Raw genomic sequence first — 20,251 nt, forward strand, 5'->3', positions numbered from 1 at the left:
TATTTCCTCATCATGCTGGAAACTGGCTTTGACTCTTCTACTCCACAAAGCTTTATTTTGTTATTATCACTACTGTTCTAATTGCCGAATGTATTGTGTTTACAGAAATCCTGCCCCTATTTAACCAATGTGCAGCATTTGCATCTTTTATTTTTTGAAATTCTATTCTCTCTTAATTCTTATAATTTTCTTTCCATTTTTGTAAATTTTTTATCCAAGGTTTACAGCAGCCTCTCTGACTTTCTTTGTGAACACTCCACTCTTGCTTGCCCCTATTGATTTAAGCAGTATTTGTCCTAGACCATCTCTTTACTCTCACCCTCTTCTTGGACAGAAGTAGGTGCTGTCCTGGTTTCATCCATCACTTACATAATCTAAACTTTAATCCCTATCATCCAGATCTGTGTTCAGAGGACCCATATACATTTGCCTACTTTATTTATGTGTCTTATTAACATTTCATACTTAATACATATGATTCTCAACTATTTTCATGCTCTATCCTGCCTACTAAAAACAAAACAAAACTTATTGCCATGATTTGAGTATATTCCCCAATATTTCATGTATTGAAATTTAATACCAATTATGGGGTATTTAAAGGGTGAAAATTTAGTCCAACTTAGAAGTTGAGCAGTTTGGGGAGTTGTTTAGAATGTGAAAAGATCATAAGGATTTAGTCCCCATGACTGAAAACTGGTAGCTTTATCAAAAGAGCAAGAAGACCAGAGAAATATCCCTTGTCTCTTAACTTATAATGTCCTGTCACCTTGGGACTGCCAACAACAAGGTAAAGAATAAGGTAACTAACTAATAGAGTCCAACTCAAAAGTATCAGAGCACTCTTTTGCTTGGAATTTTTTCAATTGATGAATTAATTAAGTTAGAACTTGTAAAAATGTGTTTTCATGAACATAGAATAAAGATATGAAACAGTAAATCTTAATAATTATACTTAGTTGGAATTTTTGGTAAATACAGGTATCTAGATGTAAAGAGGAACTTTCCTCATCCATCTTTTCCCCATCCTCTATCCAGATAACTTGTTCCTCCTATATACTAGAGCACTTTGTTCTTTGGTTCCTTGGGCTATAATTATGTATAAATAAAATTAAGCTGAATATACAACCACCCTCACAGCATTTTAAGAAGCTGTTTCAGTGAAAAAAATTGTAAAAACCATACCTTTCAGGTGGAGATTGTTAGTCATGGATGCAAAGAGATAAAATATTTTTTAGTATTTAGTCACATGTATTCCTAAGAAGCTGATAGGTACTTGTCTTTATAAAGTAGAAATTCATTAATGCATAAAATAAATCTAGGCATTCACATCTGTGCTTAAAATAAATTTTATATCAACATTAGCATCAAAACATATTGTTAAAAGGTATATCTGGGAGTTATGATCTTGAGTCATGTAATAATGACATAATTAATTCTCTAAACATTTATTTAGTAGAGTTATATTAAAATATAATATTTGGACCCATAACACCAGTATAATATAATTCAAATGAGCCTAGTCATCAGCAGTATTTTGTCAAAATGTAAATATATCTTAAAGGTTGTTTTGTTCTTATGAAAAAATAAAAGACCCAGAAAAGCCAAAGTAATTCTTAGCAATAAGAATGCTTAACAATAAGAATTACTCTGGAGGTATCACAATATCTTATTTTAAATTATACTACAGAGTTATAGTAATGAAAACAGCATGTTATTGGGACAAATCAAACACATGAGACAATTAATAGTAAAGAAGATAGAGAAACTTATATTCATATTATAGCCTGTTGAATTTTGACAAAGAACTCTAAAACACAAGTTGTAGAAAAAACAATCAACAAATTGTTCTGGGAAACTCTTTATCAGTATGTAGAAGAGCAGAATTAGACCTCAACCTCTCAACCTTCACAAGAAGTAACTCAGGGCAGATAAAAGACCTAAAAATTAGAAGAAAGATTTTGAAACTACAAAAGGCCATAGACCAACTCTCAAACCTATAGATACTTGTAGATATTTCTCTAATAAGACCCTTAAAACACACAAAATAAAAATAATCAATATATGGAATGGTTTTAAATAAAGAGTTTTCTGTTCATTCAAGAAAACCATTTAGTCTGAAGAGAGACCCTAAAGAAAAGAGAAAAAAAAAACTGCTAACTACACTGTTAGAGGACTGATATCTAGACTATTCAGAAAACTTTAAAAATTGAAAGTTTAAAAAAATCCAATAAAAAAGTGGGCAAAGAACTGAATAGAATTTTTCAAAAGAAGAAATACAAATGGGCAATAAATATATAAAAGAACATTTAAATCATTAGCAACCAGGGGAATGCAAATCAAAATTACCATGAGGTTTATTTAAATCCAGTTAGAATATCAATAATCAAGAAAATAAGCAACAATAAATTTTCATGATGATGTGGGAAAATAGGGATGCCTATACACTGTTGGTGGTATTGCAAACTAGCACAGTCACTATGGAGATCAGTGTATGGTTTCTTTAGAAGAGTAGGAATAAAACTACCATAATAACCAGCTATAACATTTCTAGGCATCTTTCCAAAGAAACATCAGAATATTATACTGACATATAAACATCTATATTTATAGCAGCACAATTTATGAGTAGCAAAATTGTAGAACCAGTCTAGGTATCCTCAACAGATAAATGGGTTACAAAACTGTGGTATATACACACAGTGGGATTTCATTCTGCCATAAAGGACAAAATTATGTTATATTCAGGAAGATGGATGAAGTTAGAGGATATTATGTTAATGAGATTAGCCAGACTTAGAAAGTGTAGAACCAAATGTTTTAACTCATATGTGGAAGCTGGCCAAAAAATTGGGAAACAAAAGGGACTTCAGATAAATGAAGGAGATACCAGGATAACAATAGAAGGGGATTTGGGGAGGGAGGTGGAGTGAATAAAAGGAAAAAGTGATAAAGAAAACAGTTCAAATAATGCTGTGTTCATATATGAAATTCTGAATATCAATTTCAATAATATGTATTGGACAGGGAGGGAGTAAACACAGATCCAGAGGGAAACACATCAGGTGCTATGTACATATATGTTTCTCTCATTAGAATGTCTAATTATAAATGAACCAATACAAGCTTATTAAAATCATATCAATAAAAAGTAGAGATTTAGTTTGTTTTTTCCATAATTAATGTGCAATCTGAATGATTTGGCTTTTGTTCTTTGTTTTAAAATGTCATCTTTACTTGAATTAGTATTATCTGTCAATACATTTAATGCTAAAAAGTAATTTTAATTGTGCTCATTTATAATGAGGTAGAATTTATTCAATGGCCCGAGTATCTTTGCTTTGAAAAAATACAAGTAAGGAGCAGTTAGGCTTCAGACACACTACCCAGGGGATCAAAAAGTCTAATTTTGTTCTCTTTGTGCAACACATTTCAGCAGATGCTAATATTACTTTGGCAGCTAGTCATCTTTGTTCTATTTCTGGGTATATTGCTTCTGTAACTAATTTAACTATTTTTATACATCATTCCTATCTTATAATGTGTTAGTTGGTTCATCAAATTTAGAATATCTGATAAATGGTGAATTATAGTGTACTATGGAGGAACAGAAAAAAATGTGTACCAGGGAGCTACAATTTCAGATTTATATTCCACTTTTCCAACTAGTCATTTTTTATTCATAAGCAAATATTAAGAATTCTGATAGGTTAAAACAACCTGTATATTAGGATTATACTGTCTTTTGAAGATAAAAAAATTGTTTTAGAGTTGTATATCATATACATGAACATATCTAGAGTGGCATTTTAAGCTTCAATGTTATCTTTTTTTATTAATGCATTGCAGTCAAACATCTTAATGGGATAAAAGACTTGTGGAGACATACATGCACACATTACCCAATTAGCCCTTACCCTATTCCCACCCCATCCCCTCCCCATCCTTCTTACCAATGCTTGGCTTAGTGATTGGCTTTGATATGTTTAAGTACATCATGTGCTTTAGAGAGTTTCCCTCTTCTCCCTCCCCATCCCCTCAGTTAGATAGCTTTATTTGCTCCTCTATTTGCTCTTCTTATTCTCCTGTTACCCATATCTCCCTAGCTTTCACATATTAGAGAAAGCATCTAATTTCTTATTTTTTGTGACTGACTAATCTCACTTAGCATACTGTCCTCCAGTTCCATCCATTTCGCTGTAAGTGATGTAATTGTGTTTCTCTTTATGGCTGAGTAAAATTCCATTGTATACATATCCCATAGTTTTGTAATCCATTCATCTGTTGATGGACATCTTTGCTGCTTCCATAGTTTGGCAGTGGTGAATTGTGCAGCTATGAACATAGATCTGCATGCATTAGTTTGGGTTTGGTTTGTTTTATTTTGGGTAGATACACAGAATTGGTATTGCTAGATCAAATGGTAAGTTCATTCCCATTCCTCTGAGGATCTTTCATACTGTTTTCCAAAGTGGTTGTAGCAGAATAGAAGACCAAGAAACAAATTCACACACAGTCAATTGATTTTTGATAAAGGGGCCCAAAACACACACTGGAAAAAAGCCTGTTCAACAAATGTTGTTGGCAAAACTGATTAACCATATGCAGAAAAATGGAAATTAATTCCACTTTCTCATCCTCAACTAGAGTCAATTCAAGATGGATTAAAAACCTATAAATTAGAACAGAGACTTTGAGGCTCCATGAAGAAGGCATAGGTCTAACACTGCAACACATAGGCACAGATAAAAACTTTCTCAACATGACACCCAAAACCCAAGTAACTAAAGTGCGAATCAATACATGTGATTGCATGAAACTAAAGAGTTTATGTACAGAAAAAGAAATTGTCAAGGACCTCAATTGAGAGCCAACAGATAGGGAGAAAATTTTTGCCACCTACTCCTCTGATAGAGAACTAATATCTGAAATATACAGAGAACTCAAGAAACTCAGCACTAAGAAAACAAATAACCCAATCAAAAAATGGGCAAGTGAATTAAATAGATACATCATGAAAGAAGAAATTAAAATAGCCAATAAATGCATGAAAAAATGTTCAACATCATTGGCAATCAGAGAAATTCAAATCAAAACTACCCTGAAATTTCACCTAACTTCAACTAGCATGACAATCATTCACAACACAAACAACAACAAATGCTGAGGAGAATATGGAGAAGTGGAAACTTCAATGTCATCTTGATCCAATTTTTAAAATTATTTTTATGGATCATATTGAAAATGGCATACATTCAGATTGTGCTTGATGCTCTCTCCCCTCCACACTTTCTCTTCCTCCCTCCCAACAATGAGTGTCCAGCTTAGCCATGCTACATTCATACTTTTACACATATTTGGATGTAGCTATTCCATTAATCAACCTTAACCTTCTTCTTCTCCTACCCTTCCATTTCAGCTTTGCTAAGGTTTCCCCTCCATTTTCTGGAGTCCTTCTGGTATTCCTAATACTCCTTAGTTTGGGCATATTAGAGAAAACATATGTCCCTTCTCTTTCTGTGCTTGGCTGATCTCACTTAGCATAATTTTCTCCAGGTGTATCCATCTTCTTGATTTTGATTTTTATAATAGCTGAGTAGAATTCCATTGTGTGTATTTCTCATAATTTTTACAATCCACACACATGTTGATGGAGCCCTACGTTAGTTCCATATTTTGGCTATTGCAAATTGTGCTGCTATGAACATGAGTATGCACATGTTACTGTATTTCTTGGATTTCAACACCTTTGGAAAGATATTCAGGGTGGTATAGCTGGATCATATGGTGGATCCATTCCCAATTTTCTAAGGAATCTCCACACTAATCTCCATAGTGGCTGAACTAGGTTGCACTCCCACCAGCAGTGTAAAAGAGTTCTTTTTCCTCACACCCTCACCAGCATTTATTGTTATTTGATGTCGTTATGCTTGCTACTCTTATTGGGGTTACATGGAATCTCAGAATAGTTCTGATTTCCATCTCCCTAATGGCTAATGATGTTGAACATCTTTTTATGTAACTATTGGCCATTTGTATCTCTTGTGAAGTGTCTATTCAATTCAGTTGTCTATTTCTTGATTGGATTATTTGTTTTACTGACTTAATGCAATTCCTATCAAAATATCAATGACATTCTTCATAGACCTAGAAAAATCAGTCATAAATTTTATAGAGAGAAAGAAAAGACCCAGACTAGCCAAAGCAATCCTCAGCAATAAGAACCATGCAGGAGGCAACACAATTTCAGACTTCAAATTATACTATTGAGCAATAGCAGTTAAAAACAGCATGGTTTTGGCACAACAATAGGCATACTGACCAGTGGAACAGAATAGAAGATACAGAAACAAACCCACATAGCTATAGTCAATTGATCTTTGACAAAGGGGCCAAACTCATATATTGGAGAAAAGACAGCCTTTTCACCAAATGGTACAGGGAGAACTGGCTATCCATTTGTACAAAGATGGAACTAAATCCTTACCTCTCACCATGCACAGGAATCAACTTGAGATAGATCAAAGACTTAGAAATTAGATGAGAGACTGTCAAGTTATCAGAGGAGGGCTTAGGCTCAACACTCCAACATATAGGCACAGGCAGTAACTTTCTCAACAAGATCTCCAAAGTGCAGGAAATTAAAGCAAGAAATAACAAGTGGGATGGCATCAAACTAAGAAGTTTTTTCTTATCAAAGGAAACCATCAAGAACCTAAAGAGAAAGCCTACAGAATGGGAGAAGATCTTCATCAGCCACCACTCTGATAGAGGGCATATATCCAGAATATACAAAGAGCTCAAAAGACTCTATACTACTAGCAAAACAAATAATCTTGATACAATTTTAAAGTCCAAAGTTGAATGATTTAGACCAACAAGCTTACCTGAGGACTTTGAATGTTTAAATAGTTTTTTTTTAAATCACACTCCACTCCATAAGTAAATAAAATTATTATTTGTTAAAATGTTTTAAATGTTTAAAGAGATAGAAATGTTTCTCTGGATTTGATCATTATATATTATGTACATGTATCGAACTGTTACTCAGTCACCCATACATTTATACAATTAGAATACTAAAAATTATACACACATTTTTAAAAAATCAAGGATTTTGTTCATCTCTTTCTAGCTAGATAACACTAATTCCTGGGTGGTGAATTGTGCCTAGTATACACATAAGAAATAACATCTGTAAAAAAAGAAGGTAGAAAGAGTGAAAACGAGGCTCAGCCAAGTAGAAGTATAAAGTTCAACTAATTTGAATTTACTTCATTCTTTCTACAGATGAATACTGGTACTATATAGAAAGAAATTAAATTGGTACAATAAGATGGGCACATGCTAAACTACAATATAATATGTATAATATATATATATATATATATATATATATATATATATATATATATATAATCAAGACCATGTTAGGTAGAATGGAAAATTAATTTGCCATTGGCCTGACATGCCAGCAAAAATCAGACTAGAAAACATATTAAAATTTTTAACTATTTAGGATGGTCAAATTAGACAACTATTAATGTCCCTGCAGATTTTTTTTTATACCATGCAGACTCTAAAAACCACCTTACCTATCTTACTTCATTGTACTATAAAAATTATTTATCAGTTACTTTTGAATATTTATAATTTGTATGTTATAATATATTATATACATATAATTTGTATCTTTTAATATATAAAAATCAGAAGAGCATTCATGGACAATCTCCCAAGTTGGTTACTGTAATAATTGAGACAGTTTATCTTCAAATTTTGATTCTTGAGAATGCTATTTGTTCAGGACAGAAGTAGTTCATTTAAAACTATTTTGTCATATGAAATAGAAAAGGCCACAGAGAATCATCCACAATTTCTCATTAGTCAGTGACTGCTTCTTTAAGCTTCTTATAAAATGTCAAGGCTGCATGGAAGTGGGGCAATCTTTTGTCCTCTCCCACACAATTTGAATAATGCTAACAACAATGGCACACATTAACAAAGCTATATTGTAAAAATATCTACTATAAGTGAGTTGTTCAAATTATGGAAGAATGTCAATATAACAAAAAAGCTTCAAAGTGACAGAATTATTTGGATTTTAAAACTGTGTTTTAAAATAAACAAAGCAAAAATAGTTAGAAAGGATTCATTATTTTAAAAGTTCTTAGTACATGTGAGTCTGTGTACTGCAATAAAATTCTTAAGAAAAACCATGGGCATATATGGTCTTTAGTAACTAATTCCAAATAGGAAATGTTGTTGTTGTTGTTGTTGTTGTTGTTGTTTTGTTGTTGTTGTTGCTGTTTTGGGGATGGGACCCAGGGGCATTTGACCTCCGAGCTACACCCCCTGCCCTATTTTTTATTCTTTATTTTGTAGCAGGGTCTCACTGAGTTGCAGAGGACCTCACTAAGTAGCTGAGGCTGTCCGCGAACCGCGATCCTCCTGTCTCAGTCTCCCGAATGCTGGGATTACAAGAGTGCGCCACCATGCCCGGCCCAATTAGGAAATTTTGACTTACATTAGGATATAATTTACTTTTATATATAAGTGCTAAAGACTAGTTGAGTACTCCTCATCTAGAAATGCTTGGGACCAGGAGTATTTTAAGTTTTGGAGTTTTCTAATTTTGTAAAATTTGCATATATTTTTGTCATTTGAGCATCTGTAATGGTTTGGATTTGGAATGTCTCCCTGGCCCTTAGGGAAATAAGGTAGCCATGTTTGAAGCAGGCCTTGGTTACTAAGGAGGGGTCCAGGGGCTGTGCTTTTGTCAATTAAATACTGGTTCCTCCTCCGATGCTTACTCTCTTGCTTCCAGCCTCCATGATGTGAGGAGGAGAGCTTCGTGCTCTCATGTCTGCTTCCCTCCATCATGTCCTGAGATCTGTGATCCCCCGCCTTACATGGACTACACCCAAAAATCTCCAGAAATGATAGCAAATAAATTGTCCTTCCTCTAAGTTGTATTCAAGGTAAATTCTTTGGATTATGGGACTGAGAATGCTGACTGAGACACTATTCTTCATTTGAAAGTACAGAATGAAAAATGTTCTGAAATATAAAATTTTTTTGAGTGTCATGTCTACTTCTGGTTTTTGGATTAGGGATTCTCAATTTGTACTAAAAGAATAATACATTTTTATAACCTTTAATAGCAAAATGCTATAAATGTGTATACTCAAGGAAGCTTAAAAATATTCTGCTACTATTAGTCCTTATTTACTTCTCCTCCTTTATATCCACAAAAATATGAAAAAATATAAAATAATATGGAACATTTGCAAAGCCAGAAACTTTTTTGGGGGAAAAATTTGTATGCATTGTAAAATTAAATATAAGATAAAAGCTACAAAATGAAGTTATATCTTAGTCTGAATTATTAAATAAATGTCTCAATACAATAACAATAGAACTGACTGATGAATTTTCCAACTAAATTAAGGTATAAGTAATAATAATGTAGATACTGCTTAAAATTTGGAATAGTATAAGAAATATAATGAAAGAAAATAAAATTATTTAAAATATTATCTTTAATAAAAATTACATACTTTCTACATTTATTTCTTTGCTTTAGAATTTAACTAGTTATTATATGTCTTAATTTTACATACAATGTTATAGCATACTGCTGACTCAGAAAATTTGATAGTAAAATTTTGAAGTACCTTCATTTTTTATTTTTTTAATTTTTTTGGTGGTACTGGGGTTCCTGGAAAACCTTCTACCTCTGGGCTACACTCTCAGATCTATTTTTATTATTGTTATTTGGAAACAGGGTCTATTAAGCCAGCGAGGCTAACTTTGAACCTGCGTGTTCCTCCTGTCTCCATCTCCCAAGCGCAGGGATTACAAGCATGTACCACCACTCCCGGTGAAGTCCCTTCATTTTTATAGAGCAAAAATAAGCAATATAAAGTATCAAGGAAGAAAATTTCGGTTTGGCTAATACTGGAGATCAATATAAGTTGATTTTATTTGATGCTGAGAAAGCTGATTTTTAAAATGATCCGAGAATAGTTAAAACCAAAAAACTGTTCTAAAATAATTAAGCATCGTTATAATTAATTTCCTGCTACTTGTATATTAATAATGTTATAAAATGAAAAATAATACAAGTACAATTTAGAAAAAAATATACAATAGAGCAATACCCCAACTTTAATCAATGAATGGCAGGGAATACTCAGCAAGGACTTTCACCATCTCCACCTGTAAACCACTCACCTGGTTTGCAATCTGACGAGCAAGGACATCCATCCTAGATCCTGATTCTGATATCATTTTAGCTGCATAGATCACATCAGTTGTGTGCTTTAGTGGTCCTTTGCCCCTGAAAATAAACAACTACATGTTAGTTTCAGTAATTTGTGACAAAAAACTAAATCTATTTATTTAAATAGAACATTATAAATGATAAATTGATAGATAAATGGATGGATACACATCTATATTTACACATATGTAAAATTTGTATCCCTACATATTGAACATTTCAGTAATTTCTCACAAAAGAGTAAATCTATGTATATAAATAGGTAGATATACATGTATATCTATATATGTACAAGATTTATAGCCCTGTATATTGAAAACTAGTTTTGTATACTTCAATGTTAGATAGGCCCAAACTAGTTCAGTCTTACATATTTTTTTGAATGAAGGTTTATTATATAAAGATTCAGGAAATACTGCAGAGAATATGAATTCAATTATATCTTCATAAGCTTAGAAATAAGCTTAGAAATGCTCTTGGTGGAGCCAAAAAATGTACTTTCTGATTCTAGAAATAAAAATTATACTATGGGCAATACTGTGCATTTGACACTAACTTTTGATCAACAAGGCTATTTTAAATGCTCTTTTTAACCCTTTTATACATTTCAGTTAATTTTGTATGTTTTTATTATATTATATCTTTTTCATAATTAATTCACACACTGAAAATCCAGGCCTAAGGAATATATAATCTAGAGCCTTTAACATTGAGCATGAATTAAAATTTTCTCCTAGTTACCACCATGTTGGTTCTTTCAGTTTCAAAGAGAAGATATCCTATGCCATACCTGTTGAAATCCATTTATTCAAACATTACTTCAAAGAAATATGCCCTCAGCATTGACACAGTGCAAAAGGTAAAAATATTATCTCAAACCAAAATGAATTTAGGCCTGAGGATAGTTCATCAGAAGTACTGAAAAGATGGACCCTCTGCTCATCTCAAATCAATTTATGCTTATTGTGAGAAATCTATGTGGTAAAAGCAGGTGCTTCATGGTAGATTAGTCATGCCATGTACATGGATTAGCCAAGAGAACTCTCCAGTAAGAAGTGGAGAGTTGTACCCTAATAGTCTTTATGAGATATTCTTTTCTACTTAATATTGTTATGCCTAGCCCACAGTTCTGCTATTTCAACACCATAATTAGGCCATTAAAAAAAAGGGAGGAATTGGCCTATAGAAAAATAATGGGGTATTTCACTTCAGAGAGACCCAGAAAGACAATGACACCTATAAGAACATCACTTATGTAATCTAATTCACCTGCTTTATGGTCCCTCTCTATGCTCTCTAAATCTAATTTTTTGCTTTATATCAATCTCTTCTTTCTAAAGTAAAACAGGTAGTATATCATAGTAGTTGAGTATGAACCTAAATTCACATTATCTTAGACTTTTTACCCCAAATAGACCACTTCTTACTGTATGTAATCAAGCACAACCCCTCTGTGCCCTAGTTTCTTCAGTGATAATAGTAGCACCCACCAAATAGAGACATTTCAAGAATTACATGATTTTTTTTGGCAGAAGAACAAAATATTTATTACATTTAGAGTAGAAAGAGAAAATATATATAATTCTTCAAATACTTTTATACTTATCAACTAAGTTGTGTAATAATACCCAAGCATCAAACACAATGATCTGAACTCAAGGCAATTATGAATGATGGAAAACAGAATGGTACATGCCTAATTGTATTTATCACAGAGTTAGCTTTTCTGATATTATTTTTTGACTTGTTCAATTTATTTATATTTTTACATTTTTATGTGCTTTTATTGGTGCATTATAGTCACACATCATAACGTAAACCATGTTGACAATGACATACATGCAAACGCTCTTGGAGCCCTCCCCACTTTCCCATTTCCTTTCCTCCATCCCAATACAAAGTACCCAGATTAACATTGGTATATATTCACATGTATACACATAGTCTGTGGTAGTATTTCTATTAATAAACCTAAGTCCTCCTCAACCTCTACCCTTATATCCGTTCCCTGGCTCCCCTAAGTTTTCACCTCATCATCTAGAGTCCTGCACATATTAAAGAAAATGTATGACCCTTTTCTCTCTGTAACTGGCTAATCTCACTTAACATAATGTTCTTCAGGTCCTTCCATTTTCTTGCAAATGCTGTAATTTTATTTTTCTTTATTGCTGAGTAGAATTCTATTGTGTGTATTTCCCATAATTTTGTAATCCATTGATCTGTTTATGGACACCTAGGTTGATTCCATAATTTGGCTATTGTATATTGTGCTGCTATGAACATGGGTATGCATATATTATTATAATTCTCTGGTTTCAACCCCTATGCAAAGTTACTGAGGGTATGGATAGATCATATGAAGAATTTAATGGATTTATTTGAGTTTTTTAAAGACAATCCACACTGATCTCCATATTTCCTGGACTGGTTTGCAATTCCAACAACAATGTAAAAGAGTGCCTATTTCCCCGCAGCCTCACTAGCATTTACTGTTATTTGACTTCTTTATAATTCCCTTTCTGATTGGGGATAGACAGAATCTCAGCGTAGTTTTGATTTGCATCTCCCTGACTGCTAATGATGTTGAACATTTTTCATTTATCTATTGGCATTTGTATTTTTGTGTGAAATGAATATTCAGTTTAATTGCCCATTTTTGACTGGGTAATTTGTTTTATTGATATAATTTTTTAAGTTCTCTCTATATTCTAGATATTAGACTTCTGTCAGAGGGAAGGCTGGCAAAGATCTGCTCCCATTCTGTAGGCTTTCTCTTTAGACTCTTGATTTTCTTTGATGAGCAGAAACTTTTTAGTTTGATTCCATTTCATTTATTAATTCTTGTTTTAATTTTATGAGCTTTGGGGGTCTTGTTAAGAAAGTTTCTACCTGTGCCTACATGTTGGAATGTTGAACATATACCCTCCTCTAACAGCTTCCGAGACTCTGGTTTAATTTCCAGGTCTTTGGTTCATCTTGAGTTGATTTCTACACAGGGTAAGAGGTAAGGATTTAGTTTCATTTTTCTATAAGTGGATAGCCAGTTTTTATAGCACCATTTATTGAACAACCTGTCTTTTCTCCAGCATATATATTTGGCCTCTTTGTCAAAGATAAATTGACTATAAGTGCATGAATTAAGTTCTGTATCTTTTATTCTGTTTCATTGGTCTGTATGCCTCTTTTTGTGCCAATACCATGTTGCTTTAATCATTATAGCTCTGAGGTATAATTTAAAGTCAGGAATTGTGATCTCCCATGCATGGTTCCTGTTATTGAGAATTGCTTTGGCTATTCTGGCTCTCTAGTTTCTCCATATAAAGCTTATGACTTATTTGTCTAGGTCTATGAAGAATGACATTAGTATTTTGATAGGGATTGCATTGATTCTGTAGATCACTTTTGGTACAATGGTCATTTTGACATTTATTTGGCCTATCCAAGAGCAAGGGAGAACTTTCCATCTTCCCAAGGTCATCAGTTTCTTTCTTTAATGTTTAATATTTTTCACTGTAGACATATTTTACCTCTTTGATTAGGCTTATTCCTAGGTATTTTATTGGTTTTGAGATCATTGTGAATTAATTTTTTTTCTGTATTTCTTTTTTTATGGATTCATGGTTGGCAAAGAGAAGAGCTAATAATTTTTTAAGTTGATTTTGTATTCTGCTTCTTTACTGTATTGGTTAATCAACTCTAGTATTCTTCTTGTGTGTGTGTGTGTGTGTGTGTGTGTGTGTGTGTGTGTGTGTGTTTATGTGTGATGCTGGAGATTGAAACCAGGTGCGTTCTAACTCTGAACTACAGCACCAGCACAATTTTTTATTCTTTATTTTGAAACAGGGTCTCACTAAGTTGTGGAGGGCCCTGAAAGGGGATACACCTGTCTCAGCCTTTCAAGTACTGGGATCACAAGCATGTATCACCATACCTGACATAGCTGTAGTAATCTTTGGTTGAGATTTTTGGGTCTTCTAGATATATGATAATGTCATTCACAAATAAAGATACTTTTAATTCTTTTTTATTTGATTTTTTAATATCCTTCATTTGCCTTGATGCTTTGGCAATAATCTCAAGAACTACATTTAAAAAGAAATAGTGGTAGTGAACATCCTTGTCTTGTTCCTGATTTTAGAAGGAATCCCTGCAGTTTTCCCCCATTCAATATGATGTTGGATTTGAGTTTATTTTATATTGCCTTATGTTGAGATACATTCCTTCAACTCCAATTTTCTGCAATGTTTTTGACATGAATGAGTGTCAAATTTTGTCAATTTTTTTAGCATCTATTGAGATAATCATATAGTTTTTGTTTCTTGTTTTATTTATGTGGTGAATAACATATATTTATTTGCATATATTGAACCAGCCTTATTTTCCTGGAATAAAACCAACTTGGTCATGGTGTACAATTTTCTTGATGTAGTTTTGAATGCACAGGGCTAGTATTTTATTTAGAATTCTTCCATCTATGTTCATAAATAATATTTGTCTGTAATTTTTTTTCTTGAGGTATCTGTCTTTGGTTTTGGTAGTAATGCAATACTGGGCTTATAAAAGGTGTTTAAAAAATTCCATCACTTTTAATTTCACAGAATATCTTGTAAAGTATTGGATTTAATTCTTCTCTAAAAGTTTTGTACTCTTCATCTTCAAAGAAAAGCCCATTTGGACTTGGGCTTTTCTTTGATGGCAGAATTTTTATTGCTGTTTTAATTTTATTTTTCTTCCCATTGGGTTATTTAGAATTTCTATATCCTCTTTGCTCAAATTAAGTAGGTTTAGAATGTGTTTAGAAATCTGTTGATTTCTTCCATGTTTTCCAGTTTAATGAAATATAAATTTTCCAAATAGTTTCTAATGATCCTCTGAATTTCCTAACAATCTGTGGTGATGTCTTCTTTTATATTTTTTATTTTATTGAGTTGGGTTGTTTCTCTTTTGGTAAGGTTATTAGGGGCTTGTCAACCTTGTTAATCATTTCAAAAATCAGCTTTTTGTTTTGTTAATCCTTTGTATTGTTATTTTAATTCTCTACTTCATTTATTTCTGCTCTAATTTTAATTATTTTCTGCCTTCTGCTGGCTTTAGGGTTAGACTGTTTCTATTTTTCAAAGTCATTGGGGTGTGTCATTAGGTTATTTGGCAACTTTCTTTTTTTATGTTAGCACTCAGTGGTATAAATTTTTCTCTGAAGACCACCTTTAATGTGTCCCATAGATTATGATATGTCATGTCTCTATTTTTTTTTATTTCAGAAAATTTTCCCCTTATTTCTTTCTTAATCCATTTTTCATTCAAGAGTATGTCATTTAATCTCCATGTATTTATGTAATATTTTGGTCTTCCTGTTGCTGATTTCTACTTTTATTCTGTAGTGATCTGCAAAGATGCAGGGAAGTATATTATAGCCTTTCAATTTGCTGGTACTTCCTTTGTGGCCCAGGATGTGGTCTGTTTTGTAGAAGGTTGCATGGGAAGCTGAGAAGAATGTGTATTCAGCTGTTACTGGTTGAAATATTCTGTAGATGTCTATTATGTCCACTGGTTTTCAGTGTTCTTTAGTTCTGAAGAATATTTACTCATTTTTGTCTTGAAGATCAATCTAGTGGTGTGAGTGGTGTGTTAAGTCTCTGAATATTATTGTATTTGGGTCTATTTGAGGCCTGATATTCTGAAGAACTTGTTTTACAGATGTGAATGCATTCATTTGGGACATAAATTTTTATGATCATCATATATTCTTGCTGGATTGTTCCTTTCATTAATAAAAAGTGCCCTTCTTTGTCTCTTTTGATGTGCATTAGCAAAAAATCTGTTTTATTATATATCATTGTTGCTACCCCTTCTTGTTTTCAGTCTCCATTTGTATGGTATATATTTTTCCATCCTTTCACTTTTACCTTGTGGATATCTTTGGCAGCAAAATGAGTATCTTCCAAGCATCATATGATTGGATTATGTTTTTGGATCCACATTGCCAGTCTGTGTCTTTTAATTGCAGAGTTAAGCCCTTTGACATTCAGTGTTATTATTAAAATATAAATTTTTTTCTGTTATTTTGTGTTCTTTATCCTCTTTGGTGTAATGTTATTTCTTCTTTCCTTAATTGCCTACCTGATAGAGATTGTCTCATCTTTGGATATGGATTTTTATTCTTTATAATTTATTTCTTTAAGTATTTTCTTTAGTGCTTGCTTGATAGTCATAATTTATAATATTCTATTTATCTTGGAACATTTTTTCTCTATCAATTTTAAATGATATCTTTGCTGGATATGTTAGTCTTATTGAATGTTTTTTTCTTCCAGTGTCTGTAGTACTTCATACCAGTCCCTCCTGGAATTCATGACTTGGGTTGTGAAATTTGGAGTGATTTTTATTGTTTTGTCTTTGAATCTCACAAATTCTATTTCACTGCCTTTTAAGATTTTCTCCTGGGCCTCTATGTTAGTCATTTTGATTATTACGTGGCATGGGAAAGTCCTTCTTTGATCTTGTCTTAACAGTGGTCTGTATGTCTTCTGTACATGAATGTGTAAGTCTTTTTCCATGGTTGGTAATTTAATGGAATTATTTCTCTGAAGAGATTATGAATACCCTTGGTATGTGCCTTTTTCCCTTCTTCAATGCCTTTTATCTATAAGTTAGGATGTTTCATATTGTCTCATAATTGTTGGATAGGTTTTGCTGTAATATCTTCTGCATACTGCTGACTGTGGTTTTAGTTTTGAATGAACTGTTTCTAACAGTGATATTCTGTTTTTCATTTCATCTAATCATTCAGATTTGTTTACTATTGCTGTCTTCAATTCATTTATTGACTCCATTTCCTTCAAGGTCTCTTTTTGATTTTTGTTAAGGTCTCAATTTCCTCTTTCATTTCCTATACACTTAATGTGAGGCCTTTCGTCATATTGAAGATCAGGATTTTGAATTCTCCTTTTTGCATTTCTTGAAGACCAGTATTGGTGATCTTCCTTGTTTAATTGTGGGGATTAGTGTTTCTTCATTGTTCCTCTTTCTCATATTTTCAGAGTTCTCAGGTTGTGTTTTTGATGTCTTGTCATCTTCTGCTTCGAGCCTCTGGTTATTTGCTATCCCTTAGTAATAAGGTCTATGCTTGGGATAAACATTCATTCCTATTAATTTGACTCAAATACTGAAACTTTTTAGTTTTTCCCCTTCAAAATTACTTTATTTAGAGATAGTTCTTAGTGCAGGTAAGCAGTAGTTTCTCATCAGCTACAGATCAATGTGCTGCCCTGGCCCAAACTTCACAGGGCCAAACTGTGATGTTTCATTCAAGGTCTGCAGCCTGCTGGTTGGGACTTCAGAGACCACTACTGCTCTCCTGATTGTGAGCCCATGATACCGCAGAGTGATGACCTCCAGCCTATGTGAACAGTGGGCTTATGCTCAGCAAAGACAGCAATTGCTATGTTCCAAACTTATGGTCTGGCCCACTGAGCTTTGATGGCCCCTCGGACACCACTCTAGATCTGCTTCTTATGATTACATGAGGTACTTTCAGTCACTAGCTTACATGTATGCCAGATACAAATTCTGCTGGCAGTCAGATAATTGAATTTCCAGCTTTTGGCTGTGATCAAGTAGTACCCTGGCCTCTTGGTGTAGTCTGGCTATATGATGCTTTTGTCATACTTCACCCAAGACCCTAGGTCTGGCAGGAAGAGAGTGCTCGGTTGTAACCCAGGAGTTTGAGTTTCTCAGTTCCTTGGATCCAGAGATACCACCCCCGACTTGGGAGGCCACTCCTGGGGGCCCTTCCTAGCCTCAGGTGCTGGTGTTTTGTTGCTCCCAGACACAACCAGATGGAGGTTCACTACTTTTGGAGCCAGCAACTTGGTGGGCTGCATTATTTCTCCCTGGCACCACTAATTTGTGTACCATTGTGTTCCTTATAGTTCCTACCTTGGCTTTGCAAACTGTGAGCTAAGTTCATTATTATACCTAATCCATTCACTTAAATTTACTCATCTCCTAATCCTCTACTGTCACTACACCAACAGTCAAAGGTCAGAGGCTAAGGAGAATAGGTTGGTTTGGTTTAGAAAATGACTATGTTAAACCAAGATACAGTGGAGTTAGAAGAGAAGGGGAGTGAAAACCATATTTGCCTACATCTTATTTACAACAAGGTTTACCTTGAAAGTAGGCATCCCAATATTAAATATGGTTTTGTTATTTGAAGAATATATGTGTTCACTAAGAGGATAGTGTTATGTAGTAATAAAAAAAGAGGTAATTCATACAAAGCTAAATAATTGGAGAATTCTACACCAAAAACAAAACAAACAACAACAAAAAAAAAACATGACCACCAAAATGCTTATAGCCCAAAGGCCCCTTCCTTTACCCTGTCCCTTTTACAAGGTGCCTTTTATAGAACTATAGGCATGTTTTCCTTTGAGAATGGAAGAGTATATCCAACATAGGGAAAAGCTTGCCTCTGAGATGGTTATCAGCACACTGCTCTGAATCTGCTGACATAGCATGCTTTATACATTTTTTAAACTCAACATTAATCATTATGCTATTGGAGTTGCTCTTATCAAATTTACTTTACACATCAGGGAAGACTAGAAGTTATGTACATGGTTATGTTCAAGAAAGGCATTGCATTTCATTATTTCTATGTATCTCTAGAGAAAGTTAAACTTAAGTAAAGCTGTTGAGGCTCCTGAAAGGCAATGTATCAATTTTCAAGGTCTTAAAACAATCAACGAAGGTTGTTTCTAAGAAGAGCAGCTAAGTCTCCTGTAGTTTAAACAAAAGACAAGGAAATATAGCTCAGGAAGGCAGCTAAGGTACCCTTCCCTCAAAATATTGGATTTTCCTGTATAAAAACCTTGGGCTGATAAGAGAGAATTACCTCTAGCTTTAAATACAAATCATGTTAGGAGACCACTTTCTTAGTAGTAACAATAAGTTTTGCAACTTAAAATAATGATAATGCACTATGACAGACCACAATTATTTCCTTCCCCACATTGTTAATTAAATGTGTTGCTTGGCAAGCTTCCTACTGAGTGCCAAGCAAAATACACACTTTACAAATGATCCCATATCATACCAAGCTTCCAGAGGAAGCTACAATTACTGAAACTATGATAAATTTTCCACATTCTCAGACTGAAATGTGCTATGTAACAAAGCCTTTTTAAATTGGGAGATACATTCAAAGGCTGTTTGTTGCCTTCATTTCCATAATGGGGTTTCAGGGTGTCCTGTCAACAAACTGTTTCTTAAAACATTGAGTTGGATTCTTCAAAGAAAGATATCCAGAGGAGAAAGGAGTAGAGTTTGAAATATTTGAAAACATTTAAAGAAACCAGAGGCCTGAACATTTTAGTAAATAATGGCTATAATAATTATCTATCTCCCAACAAAAGAAAGTTGATGGGATTCTGAAGTAGAGGGCTTGCCAAATGACAACCATATCAGGAAATACATGTTTATCTAGACATTTCACAGGATATAAATATTTCAAAACATCCTATGGTACACAATAAGTATATACAATTAAAAATTAGAGATGCATTGTTAAAATGATAGATTAGAAGGTATAATGGGAAACACTGCAGTAACAGATATTTTTGTTAAGTGAATGAAAGGGATAGCTTTTAAACTTAATTTATTGGTTTAACATAAAACTGATGGTAATTTTGTTTTTTGTACTTTTATTGACACATTCTAATTACACATTATAGTGAGGTTATAAGTCACAGAAAAAAGCACACAGGTCTTGATGTTTTTCCTCTCAGGCTCCACCTGCAGCCCACCCTCTCTGTGCATAATCCTGAGACTGGTAGTGATTCCTTCAAACATGGGCACAACACAATTTTAACTGCTTCTTTCATTAATTTTTCCTTTCACCTCCCTATTTCTCTCTCCTAGTATAATTACTAATAAATTTACATTGTAATTATTCCTATTTTT

General features: G+C 33.3%; 1 protein-coding gene across 2 annotated transcripts in view; it reads right to left on the reverse strand.

Annotated features, from left to right (window-relative positions):
* The window catches only part of CTNNA3 (catenin alpha 3), a gene marked incomplete at both ends in the record, with an annotated part of 1,656,346 nt that overhangs the window by 50,545 nt on the left and 1,585,550 nt on the right, over window positions 1-20,251 (reverse strand). For both annotated transcript variants that reach the window (XM_080694112.1, XM_080694111.1), the window contains one exon: window positions 10,237-10,342. In XM_080694112.1, the coding sequence (XP_080550238.1) occupies window positions 10,237-10,342 (106 nt within the window). The remainder of the gene's footprint in view (window positions 1-10,236; window positions 10,343-20,251) is intronic.

The sequence above is a fragment of the Muscardinus avellanarius genome (assembly GCF_963383645.1).
Source record: "Muscardinus avellanarius genome assembly, chromosome: 4".
NCBI classification, from domain to species: domain Eukaryota; kingdom Metazoa; phylum Chordata; class Mammalia; order Rodentia; family Gliridae; genus Muscardinus; species Muscardinus avellanarius.